Source organism: Oryzias latipes, chromosome 24 (assembly GCF_053564925.1).
Source record: "Oryzias latipes strain Hd-rR chromosome 24, Olatipes_Hd-rR_3.1".
Classification (NCBI taxonomy): domain Eukaryota; kingdom Metazoa; phylum Chordata; class Actinopteri; order Beloniformes; family Adrianichthyidae; genus Oryzias; species Oryzias latipes.
Window position 1 is genome coordinate 22,574,350 of NC_136260.1, and position 18,880 is coordinate 22,593,229.

General features: G+C 43.6%; 1 protein-coding gene across 4 annotated transcripts; it reads right to left on the minus strand.

Annotated features, from left to right (window-relative positions):
• Positions 1-101: 101 nt before the first annotated feature.
• gpcpd1 (glycerophosphocholine phosphodiesterase 1) lies at positions 102-18,333 on the minus strand. 4 transcript variants are annotated; one of them, XM_078943212.1, is made up of 20 exons: positions 18,315-18,333; positions 17,310-17,365; positions 13,403-13,476; positions 11,948-12,032; positions 9,957-10,032; positions 9,340-9,381; positions 9,083-9,206; positions 8,101-8,335; positions 7,866-8,028; positions 7,667-7,796; positions 7,082-7,136; positions 6,907-6,999; positions 6,747-6,824; positions 5,840-5,879; positions 5,580-5,635; positions 5,432-5,497; positions 5,219-5,355; positions 4,849-4,984; positions 4,616-4,776; positions 102-1,149 (listed from the first exon to the last, which is right to left on the minus strand). In XM_078943212.1, exons 1-20 carry the CDS (start codon positions 18,316-18,318, stop codon positions 963-965), a joined length of 1,998 nt encoding a protein of 665 aa, XP_078799338.1. In that variant the 5' UTR covers positions 18,319-18,333; the 3' UTR covers positions 102-962. The 4 variants fall into 4 exon arrangements, with proteins under 4 accessions (XP_078799338.1, XP_078799339.1, XP_004083384.1 ...); XM_078943213.1 differs by lacking the exon at positions 18,315-18,333 and adding an exon at positions 13,025-13,115 and having other exon boundaries at positions 17,310-17,384; XM_004083336.5 differs by lacking the exons at positions 17,310-17,365; positions 18,315-18,333 and adding exons at positions 13,025-13,115; positions 13,776-14,128.
• Positions 18,334-18,880: the final 547 nt, after the last annotated feature.

Sequence of the window (18,880 nt, forward strand, 5' to 3'; positions counted from 1 at the left end):
CAACTAAGAGGCGGAAACAGGTAAAGGTCAAAAGTGTAACTTAAATTGGAATTATAACGATGGAAAAGTCCTAATGAAGTCGAAACACTCCCAAAAACAGATCAAATATAATCTTTTATTTCATCTACACGACATGAGAACCCCGTTCACCGGACAGAACATGCCTACTACAATCGTCCGCTCGGGGATTGTGCGATGAGACGTCGACGGCACAAACACGGTGGGATGTTTGGAGGATACACAGCTGGTGGCGGATAACGTGGAGGAGAGACGCCGCCGATTTCCCTCCGAAAGGCTGTGGAGGCAGGCGGCCGCTGAAGGAAACATTCATCGCTTCGAAGGCGTGAAAAGAGGAAGGAGGCGCTTTCAGCTAAACCTCTTCCCGTTTCCATGGAGACGCATCGTCCTCTTCTACCCCCCCCCCCCCCCCCCCCCCATTTGAATCAGGTTCTACAGTCACTCCGTCAGCACAGTAAGACACAAAACGATGGCAATGACAGCAGAGAGGAAGCGGAGTTCCGGTTCACGATCCGGTGGGACGCTCCACCATCCACACTAGCACCAACACTGCTTTGTTTCACAAATGGCTTCTCTTCAGCTTGTAAGCTTCTTTTGTTTTTTGGTTTTCATGCATCTGTGTTGCGCTCAAATGTTTTTTCTCCTCGTGAAGTTGGTCAAACATTAATGACAGCATCATCTACCTGAGGTTTTTTTTTTTTTTTTTTTAAATCAAGGAGATAAATGTTTTAGTTGCGTAATCCTTTGACTTGCATCGTCCTGACCGATAAGGTGCAGCGTTTACCAGACTTCACGTCCGCCCAAAACCTGCAAATGTGGAGAATAAATACAGGGAACCCCCCCCCCCCTCGGGTGGGACGGGTGGCGACAGCGTGCAGTTGATTATCGTGAGGAAGAACATGCTTCAGTTTGTCTGGGGGAGGTCACTTATGCGCAACCTCGGTTCAGGAGGAGCTGAGGCCCGAGTCGGACTCGGCGCTCCCGCAGGACGCGCAGGGCGCCGGCGGGCACGGGATGGAGTAGCAGGAGCAGGCGGAGCTCTTCAGGGTCTCCTCCGTGATCACCTCCTGCAGGGAGTGCTGCTCCTCTACCTGGAAGATGTTTGGCTGCTCGGCTTGGACGTCACAGATGCTAGAAGAGAAAAGGACAGAGGTGTTATTCCACAGCCTCAGGAAGCTCCTCCCACATCGCCGTTCTGCTCTGAAGCCTCCAGAACCAATTAAAAAGCTCAACATCAAAGCAGCATGCCATTCATTTGGAAAGTGTGTTATCAACCCGGTCGAATCGACCTTTACTTTGACCGTTTCAAGTCAATTCATCAAACATTTGAACTCAAGGATTTTTTGAAGGGTTTTCTGGAAAAACAAACAATTTTTTTCAAACAAAAAATCTGTTTTAGATGGAAAAAAAAGGCGTTTAGATGGATTTGTTCCATTAGTTTCTTTCTTTGCTCTGAATCCCTCTGTGAAAAAAAAGGGAGGGGGGGGGTTCTTTCAAAACAAACGTAAGTGGGGTTTTGGTGTTTTCAATGTGTTAAGATGTCAAAATGTTTCTTTATTCAGATCTCTGTGAATCAGGAACAGACAAAAAAAAGCCGTTTGAAAAAGCTCGTATTTGTGACGGGAAGGGGGGGCGGGGTTGCTCCCCACCTACAATTCGGAGGTGAGTTTGTAAAGATCTCTTGCGTCTCTTCAGAAAATACTGTATGTCCCAAAAAAATCTGACACGTTCTTCTATTCAGGCTAAAATCATCATCATCATCATCATCATCATCAAAGATCACTGCTCTGACAGTAGATCTAAAGGTGATCGGAGCGGGTCTTTAGAAGAACCGCGGCAGAACCAGAGCTGTAGCTAAGATGGCTCAAGCTGTTTTGAATGAGCAGCGTTTTTTACCTTTGGGGAATGATGGTGCCTCTAAACACAAGCAGGCGATTCCTAATATCGTTGGGGAGGTTCCAAATATTTCAGCGCTGGGCCCGTGAGAAGGCTTCGGACGGTAGAGGGAGTTTGGGGGGTTTGCACGGACCAGCGTGAAGCATCGGAACCAGCAGCCTAGCAGCTCCACACTTTAGCAGAAATCCTCATGCAGTCAAAAAACATCCGTTCACTGGTTTGTTTTGTTTCTGCCACGTTTGTCAGTCATTAAATAACAAGAACATCCAGAGCTCAGGCAGAAAACACAAGCTGGTTTCGGGCCAAAACGGTCCTCCAGAATGATGAACATGGCAGTTGACCAATCACGTCTCTGATGGAACTAAAGCCCTAGTCCCAGCTGGCCCTATGGGTGGATACGGGCCGTCCGCGGCTCAAACCTGTACGGGGCACGCAGTGAGTTCATAATACAAGTGTAGCTAAAAATCCTGTTTGTGAGGCATCTATTGTGAATTTGTGAAACACTTATTGTGAATTTGTGAAACACGTGTGCATATTGCATAGAATTACAGTTGTGAATCAGTGTGTGTATTTGTGAAACAGGTAGTGAGCATTTCTGATTATTGAGGCGGTCTAAGCTCCATGCAGGTCATAGTCAACGCTTGTGTGACACGGAAGGACGACCCGAAAACCCGCAGCACCTGTACGGGATATGACCAAGGCGTCTCCAACCCTGTTCCAGGTGAACTACTGCCCTGCTCGATTTGTAGCTGCCCTCACTCCAGCCCTTACTGCCTACCTGGATGGAGCGAGCCCAGTTTGTGATGGACTGAACACACCTGATCCGGGGCTGGCTGTGGTTCACCTGGAACAGGTTTGGAGACCACAGGACCGGGGCATCAAGAAAGTCTGAAGTCAACTGTCTCATGTATCATGATCCAGCTGGATGGCTGCTCCTGCAGCATCGCATTCAGGCAGCGACTGAAGGCAACAAACCCAAGGCGGGGGGGGTGAGTAAAATAAAACAGGAGGGAGATCACAGAAACCTGATGAGGTCGGGTCAAAAAATGGAACCAAGTTTTCACAAACTCTGTTAAAAAAAAGAACAGGCAAAGTTATGGACAACAACCTTTTTCCACCATCGGATTCACAAACGTTCCCCCTCAAATGGTTTTTGTTAGTATTAGTGTGACCATCGACTGTATTTGAGAACTGGACTGAATGACCCCTCCCCCCTGACGTTCCAAACAGGAAGTACCTGCTGGCTCCATAGAGAAAGAACCATTCTGTATCTGATACTTTTTTCTTTAAAAATCTTCTTAATGATCCTAATTTTTTCATTTTTTATTCAAGTTATAAAGCGATGCCTTAATAAAAGTAGGCGGAGCCTGTTGGCCCCCCACGTCCAATGCTCCAAAAATGCAACAGATTTCATGTAGCCCGCTTTGTTGATCTTTGACCCAGGAGGAGGCCGCCCCGCTGCAGATTTAAACTCCTCTGGATTCCGATCTTTCGCCTCCAGACTCCTCGAGCGTCAGCGGGAAGCTGTGGATTTTAACGTTTGTAGATCTTGAGCGGCGTCAGCGTGGCGAGCTGGCAAAAGTGGCGTTTCCCCTATTGCTCGCACACGCTTTACCAGAATATTGTGCTCTATGCAAACAAAATGACGTGAACATATTAGGAATGTGGGCGTGGTTAACCAAAAATTTCAATTGCCAAAGAAATTCAAATTTTGTTTTTTGCAGATTTCTCCAAAAATGACAAAGGTTGAGTCTGAATCCCCCCCCCTGACCCTCACATGGTGCGTTCTCCATTCTATAGTTCAGTCTGAATCTACATTCCAAAATCCAGTGCCCTAAAAATTTCCCAGAAGTCTCTGCGAAAAACCAGTGTGCATCAATGCTCACTGGATCGGCAAATATAGACCACAATGCATTGCGTGGGAATCATTTTTTTAAATGCTCATATTAATTAGATTTTAACTTTGAATTCGATGACATCATATGCGCTGTTTAAAAAAACAAAAAAGCAGTGAGCGTGCTTTAAATTCAGGGCTCTTCATAGCGCTATATAGTTTTTTAGTAGTTAGGGTGGGAACTCGGACACAGCCTCAGATCTGCTCGACGCCCCCCAGGCCACCAACAAATAAAATGGTTGCTAAGGATATAAAACCAAAAAGGAGTGTTTTCCTTAATTTTTATTTTTTTCCCCCATAATTTGCTTAATTTTCGTTAATAGGTCACGTGCCGTTTGGGCCAGTCTGGCAGGGGCAGAAGAGGAGAGGGGCGGGGAGCCCATTGAGGGCGTGTCAGAGGGTCAGGGGGGGCCGCGGGCACCTGTGGGTCATAAAACGCCAGTGACTTCCTGACTGCAGACGGCTCAGCAGGAGTCTCAGACATGCGTGGAAGTGAAAGCGCTGAACACACAGCTTCTGGTTCCCGCAGCGGCGCCGTCTGCCTTCAGCGCCACGCTCTGCAGAGTCTGGGAAGGCTTCACAACAAAACTGACTTCAGACGGCAATAGTGAAAGATGAAGGCGGAGCTTAAGACAGTTAATGAAAACCACGGAGATTGTTTTGGCAGCAAACACCTTTGGACTTTCTGAGAGCGCTTAAAACCAAACTCCAGATAATCTTATCGCTCTTTATCAATCCACGTGCATAACACAACAGACGCTCATCATCACGTCGTCATGAACATGGGGGTCAAAGTGACCCACCCACCTGTCATAGATGAGCCCATCGATGCCCTGCTCCCTCAGCTTCCTCCTGGTCTTGTGGTCGTTGTTGTCGTCTCCCCAGCTGAAGACCACCAGGCCTTTGGACTTGGCCTCTTCGATGTAGTTGAGGTGCTTCAGGAGCTCCTCGGTGTGAGCGCTGATGCCCTGGAGGAGCAAGCGCCACTCTTTAGGAAAAACCACAGATCAGAGGCTCGTCACAAAACCCCAGCAGCTCACCAGGATGTTCTCGCTCTCTGCGAAGCTGATGGCGATTTCAGTGTTCTGACAGCGAATGTCCATCAGCTCGGGGTATTTGTCTGAGATGCCCTGAGTCAGGAAGAGGATGGGATACTTGTTCTGCTTGTGACGCACCCTGAAGGACAACAAAAAGGTGGGATATATTTCTCTTTCAGTAAAAGCCTAACACAATGTGCAAACGCCGTCTCTGATCATTCCAATCCTTCAGCTTTGGCTCACTAAAGCTGGCTGGAACGTTGGAGGGAGATTTAGGGAATTTTCTACAGTTTATTGCTTGGTGGAAAGACGAGAAGAAGCCTTTCTTTGGTCGCACACAGATTCCTTCAACGATTAGTTCAGACGAACTCACATGGTGCAAATATCGGGGTCAAAACAGGAGAAGATGATGCGTCTTTTTCCAGCTTTCTGCAGGACACAGGACAGGATCGTGTCCAGGAAGGAGTTCATGTTGAAGTAGGAGGAGAGGTTTCCGTCCCACGATCCGTCCTGCAAAAACACAAACCCTCGTCAGCTGATTCGCCGACCATGTTTTCTTCCTTAAAGTTCAGTTTCACTCCTCAACCTTCATCTGACTGATCCATTTCAGCTCAATGTTGAAGCCCACGGTTTCCGGGACGGCTTGGAAGATCTGTGGAGCGGCAGACGGTCAGCAGATGGGCAGCGGGAGAGCAGGAGATGACATTTCATTCCCGGATGAGTGTCGCTTCTACCTGAGACAGCGAAGGGAACGGCTGATGTTCATCTATTTCCTCCTCGTCCTCCAGATCTGCAAACACAAGAAGAGCGTTCTTTTTCTGACTCTCACAGAACATTCCTGAGCCAGAAGGGTCTGGACTTCACCACACTTCTGCAGGAATGTTATGGTCTGCACATTTATAGCAAATAATATAAATGTGATCAATAATCCTTTGGAATTTTGCCTCAAACTTTAATCCAAAAAGAAAAGGTGTGAAGAAACAAAGAAGCATACCTTTGTGGTCACTTCCTGTCATTGCCGTCACATGAGCCAGCTGTTCAGAAAGACAAAAGATCAACTTAGTGATGAGGAAACGTCTTTCAGTGAAAATGAACATGTCCTGATGAAGATGGAGGGCATGTTGAAAGGAAATTCTGCTCAAAATTACGAGTTTTGTTCATTCAAACCGTTGCGAATCAGAAGACTTTTTGTAAAAGTTCAATTCCTTAGTGTATCCCACTTTGTGGTGTCTTCCTCCATTTTTTGACGCTTAACTCCTGCAGTTTTTCATCTATTTCAACCATTAAATAGTATTTAAAATATATTTTCTTGTTATTGTGCTGTTTTCACTTTATTTAAGGTCAACTTTGATCATTTCTTTCTTCTTTTTGCCAATTATTACCCTCCAAGTTTCATTTTCATTCCACAATATAGCATCCAACCTGGAAAAAATGCAGCTCCTTCTAGTTCACTTTACAGGAAAGCTGTATTCTTAGTTTTGGTGGGTAAATTTATTCTTAGTTTTTCGTTTCCTCCTCCTTGGTCTAATGCGGGACAGCAAGTCATCAAACTGGGTCACAAAGGGACGGAAGTAGCGCCAAAAGCGCCTCCTGTAGGCCGTAAAGTCGCCGCCCTGGAAGAACCTCTCATGAACCCGGAGACGTGATTACCGACGTGCTTCTAAATAAATGAACCTGATCTCTCAACATCCTCCGTTCCTTCCAAGCCTTAAATAAGACAAAGAGCCAATGAGGCTAAAAACACAGACAGTAGCTCCTCCCACACCCATCAGGAGCGTCAGATATATTTACACATGTTTAGCAAAGCGTCGAGCGGCGAATTTGAGGTGCATTCAGTGTGAAGGTAACTTCAAATCTGTTACAGCATGAGCTCTGAGCTAGAAAACGGTTCCTCTCGTCACCTTCAGAAGCTGCAGCTGGTCAAACGTCAGATCTTTCACCGGGACCTCGATCAGCTCCAGCTCCTTGTCGTTTTTCTTCTGTTAAATCAGAGGTGAAATGACTGAGCGCCAGTGTGAGTGTTAAAAAAGAAAAATAAGATAAAAAAGGCCCTTAACGGACCTTCTTGGTGGAAATGCAGCAGGTCAGATCGTGGTACACGATGGGAACGCCGTCCTTGGAGAGGTGGACATCAAACTCCACAAAGGCTGCACCCTGCGGGCACACACACACACGGGCGGTTGAGGGAGAGACGTGCAGAGAGGCGGGGCTTACCAGCAGGTCGGGGCGCACTCACGTGTTTGGCTGCGCTCATGAACGAGGCGATTGTGTTCTCTCTGACTCTGTGGTGTCTGTGTGGAAAGGTAATGGAGACAGGATGACGAAGCTGCTGAAGATCTGTTGTTCAAACTCTTTTCTTTTTTCATTTATCATATTTAATCAATGGCATTAGGCCTCAAGCTGTGCAGTCCACAGGCGATGAAAGGTAAACTTAAATGATTCCCATTAACAAATCAAAGGAATCCCTGTACGCATTTGACCAATCAGATGGTCTCCTTTACGCCAAAATATATCCAAATTATCTTCTGGACCGAGAGACTCTGGTGGTTGTGAAGTAATTTTGAAGTGTTTTTGTTTTTTCTTCTTTTTATTTTAAATTTTGGTTCCATCAATGTGTAGGTAGATGTGATGTTTGTAATCTGGGGTTTTCTGTTATTTTTGTTCAAGTTTATGTAAATGTGGTTCAGTATCAGTGTTGATGTTTTAAGTTTGTGTGTTTAACACAACCAAAATAAATGTCTCTCTCTCTCATGATCTGATTTTTTTGTTTTTGCTCCAAACTGGGAGCTGTGGTGGACGTGGAGAAGGTCACGTGACTCACTTTGCTGCGTGCGTGCTGCCTGCTCCTCTGTGGCCCACATCCACCGCGCTCCTCTTCCTCCAGTACTTGGTGTATGAGGAGCTCATGTCACACTGCAGCCCCCGGATGGGTCGGATTACCAGGTAATCCACTAAACGCACAACAGGGATTATTCAGGGGAATTATTGGTCATTCACTTTATTTAATCCAAAACTCCTACCTCTTACTTTTCCGATGGTTTGCCTGGAATTCCGGCCCATGATGGGAAGCGTGACCACTCCGCTGTCCTTCCCATTTTCCAAAAACGAGGAGGACAGCAGACAAGCGGCCCCCACGTGGCCCGGATGGGCGTCCCCCTGGACCACATGCTCGCTCAGGTCCTCCTGTGGTCAAGGCTTTCCGTGAGTAACAGGGCGCCACCGCCGCTCGCCGCCCATTCGTTAACGGACGCTTACCTCAAAGAACTCAAACATGAGCTCCAGGTTGTCGGGATCCATGGTGTGGATGCTGTACTCGGTCCACTGGGAGGGATCCAGGCCGTATCCGCACTCCGGCTGGGAGTGACGGGATTTGTAGCCGCTGGCGCTGATCTTGCTGATCCCCAGAATGGTGGTCATCTTCTGCCAAGAAGGACTTTGCTCCTCATCCTCGTCTTCTTCCTCCTCAAAGCCTTCCAACGTCAGCTTGATCCTGTGTGAGCAGATTACAAACAGAAGAGACATATTTGATACCCACGAATCCTTCAAATTAAACTCTCACTCTACATTTTGTTTGAATCCGTCTTTCAGAAGCTTTTTTGACCTTTGACCTAAGAAAGAGGCTATCATCTTAAACTTAAAATAAATAAACCACCTTCCCATAAATGTAAACCCCCCCCTAAATATTTGGATCTATCACCTCATACCTCCTGGAGCATCACTGCAAAGCCAATGTTATGTCGATTTTTAACCGCATTAGCATGGCGTGCTAAAGCGGCGTTCCCTGTTGCTCACACATTTTTTAGCGGGATATTGTGAAAGTTGAACACATGAATCGTTGGCTCAAGCGGAACAAAATGATACGACAAAGGATGTGATTGCATTAGCAATCTGGGCGCGGTTAACAAAAAAACCCTCCGTTGCCAAGGAAATCCAAAAATTTACTTCGTCCGATTCTTCTAAAAATGACGTCGACCTGTTCATCAAGTCAAGGAGAACAAAAAATCAAATGGTTGCTATGGCAATAAAGCTAAAAGAAAAAAGGGATGTTGTTTCTTGTTGTTAAAGCATTTGTCATGTGCAGCTCTGTACAGGGTGGCGGGGCAGAGGGGAAGAAGGAGGGGTGTGTAGCCACTCAGCCAATGAGGGCAGGTAAAAAAAAGCAGGTTTGACCAAAAAGCAGGTTTCAAATTTGGTTGTACCGGTGACAAATAAAGCTCTACACCATACCAACGCCTACCTGAAGCGAGACCTCTTGAATTTCTTCTTGGTCACGGACACGGGAGCGTGCTTGGAAAAGTGCAAACGAAGGCGGACGTCCGTCTGGCACGTCAGCCACCCTGAGTCGACACAAGTGTCCCCGTCTGTTGTGGGGGGGGAAAAGGACGGCGTGCCGTTAGTCCGCCGTGAATGGCGACCCACAGAGGAGGCGCCAGCTACAACAACAGAGAGCGGATTGTTCCCTGATGATGAACCGGAGCACAGAGCTACACTCACTGTGAAGTCCAAACTGGCCGTCGTCTATTTCCTGGTTTGGTGCTAAAATGAGAAAAAAAAAAAAAAATTCTGTTAAAATCAAAGTATTTGTTTTAAACTGTGAAAAAAAAAGAGGAATCTTTCGTCTTAAAATCTGACTTTGGGTTAAACATTACGAGTGTTTTGTAAAGTATTAGCAGGACAATGGGGATACTTCAGAAAGCGGCTCTGATTGAAGCATTTCTACCTTTCAAAAAGCTTTAGTCCCAGAACTACAGGATCAAACAGATTATTAAGCAGTTTTTTTTAAGCTGCAGCTACTCTTCTCATCAGGCTCAAACTGAAAAAAGGGCTTTGTTTGCATAAAACTAACACAATGGCGTCCTGACAATGATAGGTGCTGTGTCAGCTCCACTGCAATGTTTCCTCTTTTACTGTCAGTTTATCCCACAAGATACATCCCCTCCCTGAGATTTCACACAGCGCTCCTAAATACAAATACAAATAAAAAACCAGGAGAGAAAAAAGGAGATAAACCTGATCGGAGGAGGAAACACTGCCGTGCTTTAAACATGTCTACTGCCCAAAACAAGCAAAAACAGGAAAAGGCAGCAGATCTGTGTGCGCTGATTCTATACCTGTGGGCCTCATCGTCCGGGGGCGATGATGGGTCTCCCACATATTGACTATCACCTGACAGGGATCACCTGCACTCTGAAATTCCAATGTTGGGTACAATGTTAGATCATTTATAGGAGCTACCACTCAGTCTGACCCGGGACACTTCTTTGGACTAAAGGGGGGGGGGGAGAAAGGAGTTAAGAGGACGTAAACTGCCAGGAGGACAGTCAGCCACCAACAAGGTTGAATCTGCAATGTGGATTTGTTCATGAAGGGAAAAAAACCCTCAAAACTCCACGACGCTGAAGTTGGCTTCCGATTCATGAGGGCACTAAAGGAACTGAATTCTTCGCACTAAGATCACCCAGAACCGGGTCCTGTTCAAAAACCACACGACCTGGACTGCTCAAACCTGGACTAAATTATGATTTAGATACAAAAGAACACATTAAACAGTTTCTGATTTGTGAAAATGTGAAATAGGATAATTTTTATTGCATTTTACACACCGGGTCCACCTTAGACAAGGTCCTGTTCAAAAACCACTGAACCTGGACTGGGTTATTGCTGCGTAAAATGCAGCAACAATCATCCTATTTCACATTTTTACAAAGCAGAGAGAGTTTTCATAAATCAGAAACTGTGTTTAATGTGTTCTTTTTGTATCTAAATCATAATTTAGTCCAGGTTTGATCAGTCCAGGTCGTGTGGTTTTTGAACAGGACCCGGTTCTAGGTTATTTAGGTGCAAAGAATATAGTGGAATGTTCCTTTAGTGCCCTCGCCAATTGGAAGCCAACTTCAGCGTCGTCAAAATTCCTCTTTCAAGCATATAAAATTGAATATTTTGAAAACTTAATATGACTTTTACATCAATTTAAAAAAAAAAAAGAAAGGTAAAGGGAGTAAAGTTAGTTATGCAGATATTTGTCACAAAAGTTCATACAATCAGAAGGAATAACGATCAAAACAAACAGCAGGAAGTCAGATTTAAACAGGAACGAGCAGGACTATCAAAATAAAGTCACTAAAGTTCTGTGTTTTACTAAGTAAACCCACTGACTGTATCTGGGACCTGGAGTCAGGGAGCGTCACGTCACCCATGAAGCTCCCAGCAAATGAAGGCAATTCAATTTTTGAGCCACAAGTTGGAGCGGGACGACGTCAGTAAGCAGTGATTGGTCTGAGTCGATGTTTCTATGGCAACCTGTATTGCCTATCAGCAGTGAGCTTGTTGGAGCACCACACCCCCACACCACTTAAAAAAGCAGGCTATATAAAAATCTGTCCATCAATCGATTTAAACACCGGACGCGGGGCTCCACCCACTTTTAATTGAGACACCTGATTAGTCAATTTATAACATGAACTACAGAAAAAAACAAGAACATAAAAAGGAATTAGAGCATAACTAAGTAAAAGCTGTTTATTTCTCAATAGAAGATGGGATTTTGGCTTGTTGGAGCCACTTCCTGTTTGGAGCACCAAAGGGGAGGAGTCACTCAGTCCAGTTCTCATAAAAAGTCAATGGTCAGACCCACGTGGAGCTCAGCGATGGATTCAAATCAACAAGCGAACAGTTTGTTGGGGGGTAAGAGGATCAATGTGCCACGGCTGATCGGACTGCATGAGCACAAATTCTGCTTTTAACGTCCGTCTGAAGTAATGTCGTCACATCTTTCCAAATTAAAAGTAAATCTGAGAAAAGCACGGCCCACAATCCAGCAAAGCACTGTTATTGTTTTCAAATGTGCTGAGACGTCAGGTCTGAGCAGGGTTGACGTGTACGTTAATAATGACGTAAATGTCCATACTTTATGTAACAGAGACTCAAGAGAGCAGTGACAGTAGATGGAGTAGTAAGTCTACACTTCAGTCAGCTTAAGGCGGAGTCCTACAAGCCTTAACATGCAGTAAACTATCTGACCATCCACTGCAGACTAGAGTTAAAGCATCACATGAATCTGTAAAAGGTTGGGCATGAAAGTCAGAAAAAAACCCCCACGTACCTTCGCTTCCAAAAAGAAGCCTTTGAAATAACGATATTTGGTTTCGACGCCATGAGGAATTGGGACGGTTCCGGTCCAGGTGTGTCTGCGGAGGAAAGCCAGAAGTTTAGCTTTCACCAAAGACAGAAACAAGCCTTTACCTGCAGCTTGAATGGGAACAACATTTACAGGCCCACTCTGATCATCTTTTCATCCATTTTCAAAGCAGCGGTCTTTTAATTACAAAATCTAGGACATAGTCTCTGCAGAGCGGCAGAAGAGTGGAGCAACACCGCCCTCACTTCCCGTCAACCATCTTTTCACGCACTTTCCCGCCACCTTACACCCCGACCGTCTGCGTTGTTCACACCAGGCACGGAAGCGCACCTTCAAGCGACCACTTTCAAATAAAAGTCTATGCAAGTCTTCTGCATTCTAAGCTTTCACGTGTCGCTACACGAGTTTAAGTCCGTGTTCGGGCTCTGTGTACAAAACGCGCCACCACTGCACGTGCATTGACAGTTAAACTGGTTGAACTTTCACTAATCAAGGACTAAGATTTGTTCATTTAAACATGGATGGTGTACTTGATCATGGAGGAAAAATGAATAATTGCAGTTTGTTTCCGGACGGAATTCTACGTCACCAAGTCAAGAGCAAGTCGGAGCAAGAGTTGCAGGACTTGCACCGCTTCGACATGTCGCACAAAGCCTCTTCCAAGTAGGAGTACATGCGCTGGTATGGAGAAGCGTGTCCAGTGTGAACACCATAAACTGAAAGCTCGTTCACAATCCCAGCATGTAGCATGAAATTAGCGGCGCAACAAAAAAATCCGAGCTGTACAGTTTGGATCCAGATTCCAGCTCAGACGAGGAAAACAAAGACGTTCATGGATCTATTTGTCTGACAGTGGATGAATCAGAATGGGCGGAGCAGGAAGCTTGTGGCGTGTTTTCAACATCAACCACAAGCTTTTTCCAACTGCATTTTTTCATCTGCTCAGACATGCTTGTTTTGAGTTTTGGTTCCTTAAAAAAAGGTCCTCCATGATGAGACAAAAACATTTTTCATCGGAGCGGGTCTTTGAAACTGCCTTACGCTTCATCTCCAAGAGGATGTAAGGTGACAGCGCGTTGGTAGCCCCAACATCCCAAAGTTTCACAGCTGCCAACAACTGCAATCACCTCACCTAGGAGGGTGGAGAAACATTTACGGAAATCACCTTCAAAAGTACATTTACACTGTAAATTACAGCCAAATATAGTTACTTTTAATATATTTAGAAACTAAATTGCTGCAGAATTTTCCCAACTAATAGCTGAAAAAATTGAGTTAAGAAAGTATGAAGTACTAAAGACAAGAAGCAGTATTTTCGGAACCAGAAGGTACCGCCCACAGAGCTACTACATTTAAGTCAAGGTTCATGTTGCAGCTACTTTCCAGGAACTCTGCAGCTCAGTTTAGGTTTGGACATACCTGGAGATGTCTCCCCCCTGACTGTAAGGGACACCTGAGTGGTCTCCATGGTCCCCGGCCCGACCGAATAAAGACTGGGGGAGGCAAAAACACGAGAGAGAGGAAGGCTGTGTTGACATTTCTGGTGAACTTTAATGTATCTGGAGGGTTAAGCAATCTGTCAGGTGATAACAACCAGGTGGCAGCTGCAGCTCAAGCTGCTCACAACACGACCCTTGTTTATTCTGCCATCCAGCGGCGCAAAAACAATTTATGAACTCGGTGACCTAAACCCGCACGAGAGCTTTCGTGGCATGATGGGTAACTACTGCATATTTAACAAAAATACAAGCAAGAGGGCGGAAAAGAAGAAAAAACTATATATTTCTTTTACCTTAGTGTTGAAAACCCTGATCCAGTTATTCACAGCAGCAAGGCTCCAAATTAAAGCCAATCCCGGCTCGACTATCCCGCGGAGAAGGATCGTTCCGAGCAAAAGAAACCGGTCTGTTCGTGTTCAACGACAGCCATCTGGTGATATACACATCAACATCTAACAATACCGGGTTCAATTAAAAAGAATACAACACCGGAAATACAACGAAAATATATCTTCCCCAGAGAGTAAATAGAATAAAAATAATTTTCACACGCGATGGCTCGCAACAACGTTTGATGGAACGGAGACTCTGACGCGAAGTACTTTTGTAAAGATCTTACTGCCAATCACAAACAAAGGGCTAGTCTGGCTTCCGGTAAATATCTTCAAAATAAAATATTTCTTTGTTGACGTGGGTCCTCTTCACACGATCAAAAAACAATGACGTTCGAATTAGTTTATAAACCCTACTAATAGATAAATACGTCATGACATTTACTGATACAGTTTTATGCAGGTTACTTGTTTTTATCGGAATAAAGCATTTAAAGTGTATATTTTTCGTCGTTATTGCAATAACAACCATAGTTTATTACATATAAATATATTATATAAATGAGCTTTTATCTGTTTACTCATGATTTTTATATTTACTAATTTTAACAGTGACAGATACATGAGTATCATTGTGATGTAGAGCATAAAAAGTGAAATTAATAGTAAACTAAAAAAAAAATCAGTTAAAACAGTAGTTTTTGTAATCCCACATACCGTAGTTTGGTTGAGTAAGCCCTGGCTGCAGCCTGCAGAATGGGTCAACATAGTGGAATGCTTTGAACGCAGAGGAATGTGAACACGCTGTGGAATGTTAACCCCGCCCATGCTGAGCCCGTCTGCTGTGGAATGTTAACCCCGCCCACGCTAAGCCCGTGCATTTGATTCACCTTTGTCACAGCAGTTGTGATTGCAGGAAAGGGGAAGAATCAGCGAGCACATTTTGTGACATTGTGAATTGTATGAGGAAGAAAGAGAACAGAAGGAGGAAAATTTGAATGGTGCAATTTTTTTATGTATAACTCAAAAAATGATTCAAGCCCCTCTTTCATGTAACACAATAAAATTCTGTTTGTTTTATTTAAAAATATTTATTTTAAAAGAATGTATCTACATTTAATTGACCTGACACAAAATGTATAAATAGTTTCCCCTATAACTCCAGTAATCCAAAATAATTGAGTTCAAGTAAGGGGCATGCTGTTGAATGCTGTTTTCCTGTTTCTCTTTATTCTTTTTGCCGTCTCACGGCTACAATTTTTCACCTATTTTAACCATTGAACTATTAAAATGTTCAACTCCTTCATCTAATGTAATGCCTGGTATGACTATTAGTCCTTCAAATCCTTCGACTTTTCAAAAGTGAAAACTTTAGTTCGTTTTTTCCACGTAAAAAACGAAACTGTGGCATGAAATCGTTTCAACTTGGCGATACACGAAGAGCCTCATTTATGAAAATATGGAATCTATTTATTTATACCGGCGGCCTTGCTTCATCACCGGAGTGATAGCTCAGTGGCTTAGATAGCGGGATAACAATTCGGAGGTTCTGAGTTCGAATCTAGCATTAAACCGCTGTTGCTTGTTTTTTTTCCTTTGCCTTTCTTGATAAAATTTAGTTCGACTAACTCGATTATATTTCATTACATGGAAGAATTTTCTTTGAGGTGGGGTTACTCATATTTATTGGATGTAAATCCTGACAAAACAATTAAATTGAGTTCATCCAATGAGTTATTTTTTTGAGTCTGTGAGGCCAGACAGAATTTATTAACTCCCTAATACATGCACATGGAAACTTGTAAAAGGCATAAGAAGGCAGGAATCATGGTAGAAATTCCCTAATTCAATTAAATATTTGTATTTTATTTTAGCACATACAATGAAAAAGGGATCATGAATACAAAGAATGCATTAGGATAATACTAAACTTTAACAAAAAAGACTAAGCTAAACTGATATTCCTGCCCTTAGACCCCCCCTTCACAGTAAGGAAAAACTCCTTAAAAACCCGTAGGTGGCAATATTGCACATGGAAACTTGTAAAACCACCAAAGAAGAAGACGGCCTCAGCATGGGCGGGGCTAACATTCCACAGCGTGTTCACATTCCTCTGCAATCAAAGCATTCCACTATGATGACCCATTCTGCAGGCTGCAGCCAGGGGTAGTTGGTTTGGTTGGTTTACGAAAAAGGTTGTTTAAAAGTATAGCGTTTTTTTAGACATTATTTATGTGTACTTTATTTTGGTAGTGTTTTGGTGCAGTCTGGAATCCAGACTTCCGGCTTCCCTCTCCTCAGACCGGTTCATACCGGCCGGCGCCGGATCTGCGGCTCGGTTCAGTTTCGCTGCGTTCTTGGAAACAGGTTTGCGTGACAAACAGCACAAAAGCCTGGAGGCTTTTTCTGAAACGGAGGGTTTGATCCTCCACTTTGACGAACTAAACATTATGGCAACGTGCTGAACCAACGTGGACCAGACGGATTGGCCTAGAAATCAAGCCCACGCCAAATTAAAAGTTTAAATGAATATACAGCCATGTTTTGGCCATTTCTCCCCAGTGTAATTTCGCTTAAAAACAGTATTTTAAAAAATTAAAGTCTGTAGTTAGTGTGTTCTTAATTAAAAAAAAAATGGCGTGCAAATACATGACAAGCAACACTAATTTTTCTTTATAAATAAAATTTCGACATACACATTTGTTTTTCTGTTGGAAAATAAAAAAAATAAGTAATTATTCAAATTAATTCGATAATGTTTTAGTGTTAATTTCCAAATCACTGCAGCTTTGAATTTTACCTATAAGCCCCAAATCAGAATTGGCAGAGGCATTCAACATGAAAAAGGATTTTCGAAGTTTTGTGTTCACAAAAATAGATATTTAAATTGTTGCCTATTTAAATTTGTATGTGCAAAGACGTGGTTCTAGACTACTTATAAGACGGTCAAAACAGATAGCTTTAAACATTCCTCTTTTGTATAATTATGATAAAATAAAATGTTGAATGTGCTTTCTAATAATATGCATGTTTGTTATGCTGCTGTTCTCATAATTCAGTTGAATAAATTGAATGACTTTGGCATCATTAAAGTCAAGCTATTCATATCCAAAAGTATGTTTCTGGCTCTATCTAGTGGTCAAAATGAATGCAGGATCAAAAAAAAAGGTGGCCTATTCTCTATACGAGCAGGATTTGAATTTTCCAAGTGATCTGAATGGCATATGCTGTTTTTCTTTAATTGTGTTACTTTATAACCAGATATGGACGGTAACAAAAAACAAAAAAACAAAACGTTTATGTTCCTTAAAAAACAGCAGTTTTTTTTACAACAGGCCGTTGTTTTTTTCCTGAAACTGACACTGAGCACCTCGTTAAAAACTAAACACATTCCCGGCATTTGTTGCTGAGCGCTATATTTGAATTTTGCAAAAGCAAAATAAAAAATGTAGTTAGAGTAGATATAGTATTTTAGAACAAAGCAAAAATCTTTACCTTTAGTTGATGCAGAACAACAGCAGCCAAGTTCACAAAAAAAGGCAAAAGGACAACTGTGGATAAGCAAAAACAGGAATGACTGGAAAGCTTACAGCAGGGTTATAATGACCAGAAGAAAAAAACTAGCTAAACTGGTTTCTCAAATGCACTGATTGGATGAATTAGAGATCACAAGAGCCGGGAAAAAAATCTCTATGACCCCTTACTTAGTGCGATTTAGAGTTAAACAAGAACCAGGTTTGTCTGGTTGTGTTGCATTTCAAGGTCTGTAAAAAGTTGTTTTAGACTAAGCATAGACGACAGGAATGAGCTGAACGTCAGCACTTATCAAAGTTATCACTGAAAGAGCGACTCGTACTCCTCTTATGTAGGTGGAAATCAAATCATAGACCAACATCTCCAGCCTCAACAAGTACAGACTAGTGACACCACAGTAGTGATGAAGTGTTTTGAGGGACACATCACCGGAGCTGTGCCCTGAAAGCTTTGACCCCCAACAATTTGCATACGGAGAAAACTGATCCACGGCGGACGCAGTGGCTACAGCTCTACATTCTGCCCTCTAACACCTATCATGATAGCAACACCACTGAAACGTTTGCAAACAACACTGCAGTGGTGGGGCTTATATCTGGGGCAGAGGAGTCTGCTCATAGAGACAAGGTCAAGCAGCTGTCCACATGGTGCTCAGGCAACAACCTCCACCTAAGAAGTTAAAAATGGAAACCTTTACAGTTACACCAGGCAGTAAGATCAGAGAGGATCTTTCTGTATTCCTTCTCATTGTTCTCCTCCATGCAAGCTACTACTGCTGTGTCCAAGTACTTTTGTACATGGCATGATGGACACCTGTATGAGAAATCAGCAGCATATACAGTGAATAGAAATGGAGATAACACTGTACCAATGTTTGTTATCACAGTGTCCATCGCTGTAGCCCCCAACCTGATATATTGAAGCCGCTCTGTTTGATACACTATATTACCAAAAGTATTTGCTCACCCATCCAGACTGTAGAGCAGTGGAGACGCCTTCTCTGGAGTGATGAATCACCCTTTTCCATCTGGCAATCTGATGGACGAGTCTGGCTTTGGAGGTTGCCAGGAGAACGGTACATTTGGGACTGCATTGTGACAGTGAAAGGAACTCTGAATGCTTCAGGATACCAAACATTATGGACAATTCCATGCTCTAAACCTTGTGGGAACAGTTTGGAGCGGCCACTTCCTCTTCCAACATGACTGCACCAGTGACCAAAGCAAGGTCCATAAAGACATGGATGACAGAGTCGGGTCTTATCTGAACCCCATAGAACACCTTTGGGATGAATTATAGCAGAGACTGAGAGCCAGGCCTTCTCCACCAACATCAATGTGGGACCTCACTGATGCACTTTTGGAAGAATGGTCAAAAATCCCTATGAACACACTCCTCAACCTTGTGGACAGCCTTCCCAGAAGAATTGAATCTATAATAGCTGCAAAAGGTGGACCCACATCATATTGAACTCTATGGGTTAGAAATTGGATGGAGCTTCAGTTCCTTTGTGGCAGGTTTGCTAATACTTT

Coding starts and splice junctions, on each gene's coding strand:
- gpcpd1 (XM_078943213.1), bottom strand. CDS start 13,451: ATGGAGACCACTCAGGTGTCCCTTACAGTCAGGGGGGAGACATCTCCA. Junction 5,498..5,579: donor CGTTCCCTTCGCTGTCTCAG/GTAGAAGCGACA, acceptor GCCGCTCCACAG/ATCTTCCAAGCCGTCCCGGA. Junction 4,985..5,218: donor GACCCCGATATTTGCACCAT/GTGAGTTCGTCT, acceptor GTTGTCCTTCAG/GGTGCGTCACAAGCAGAACA.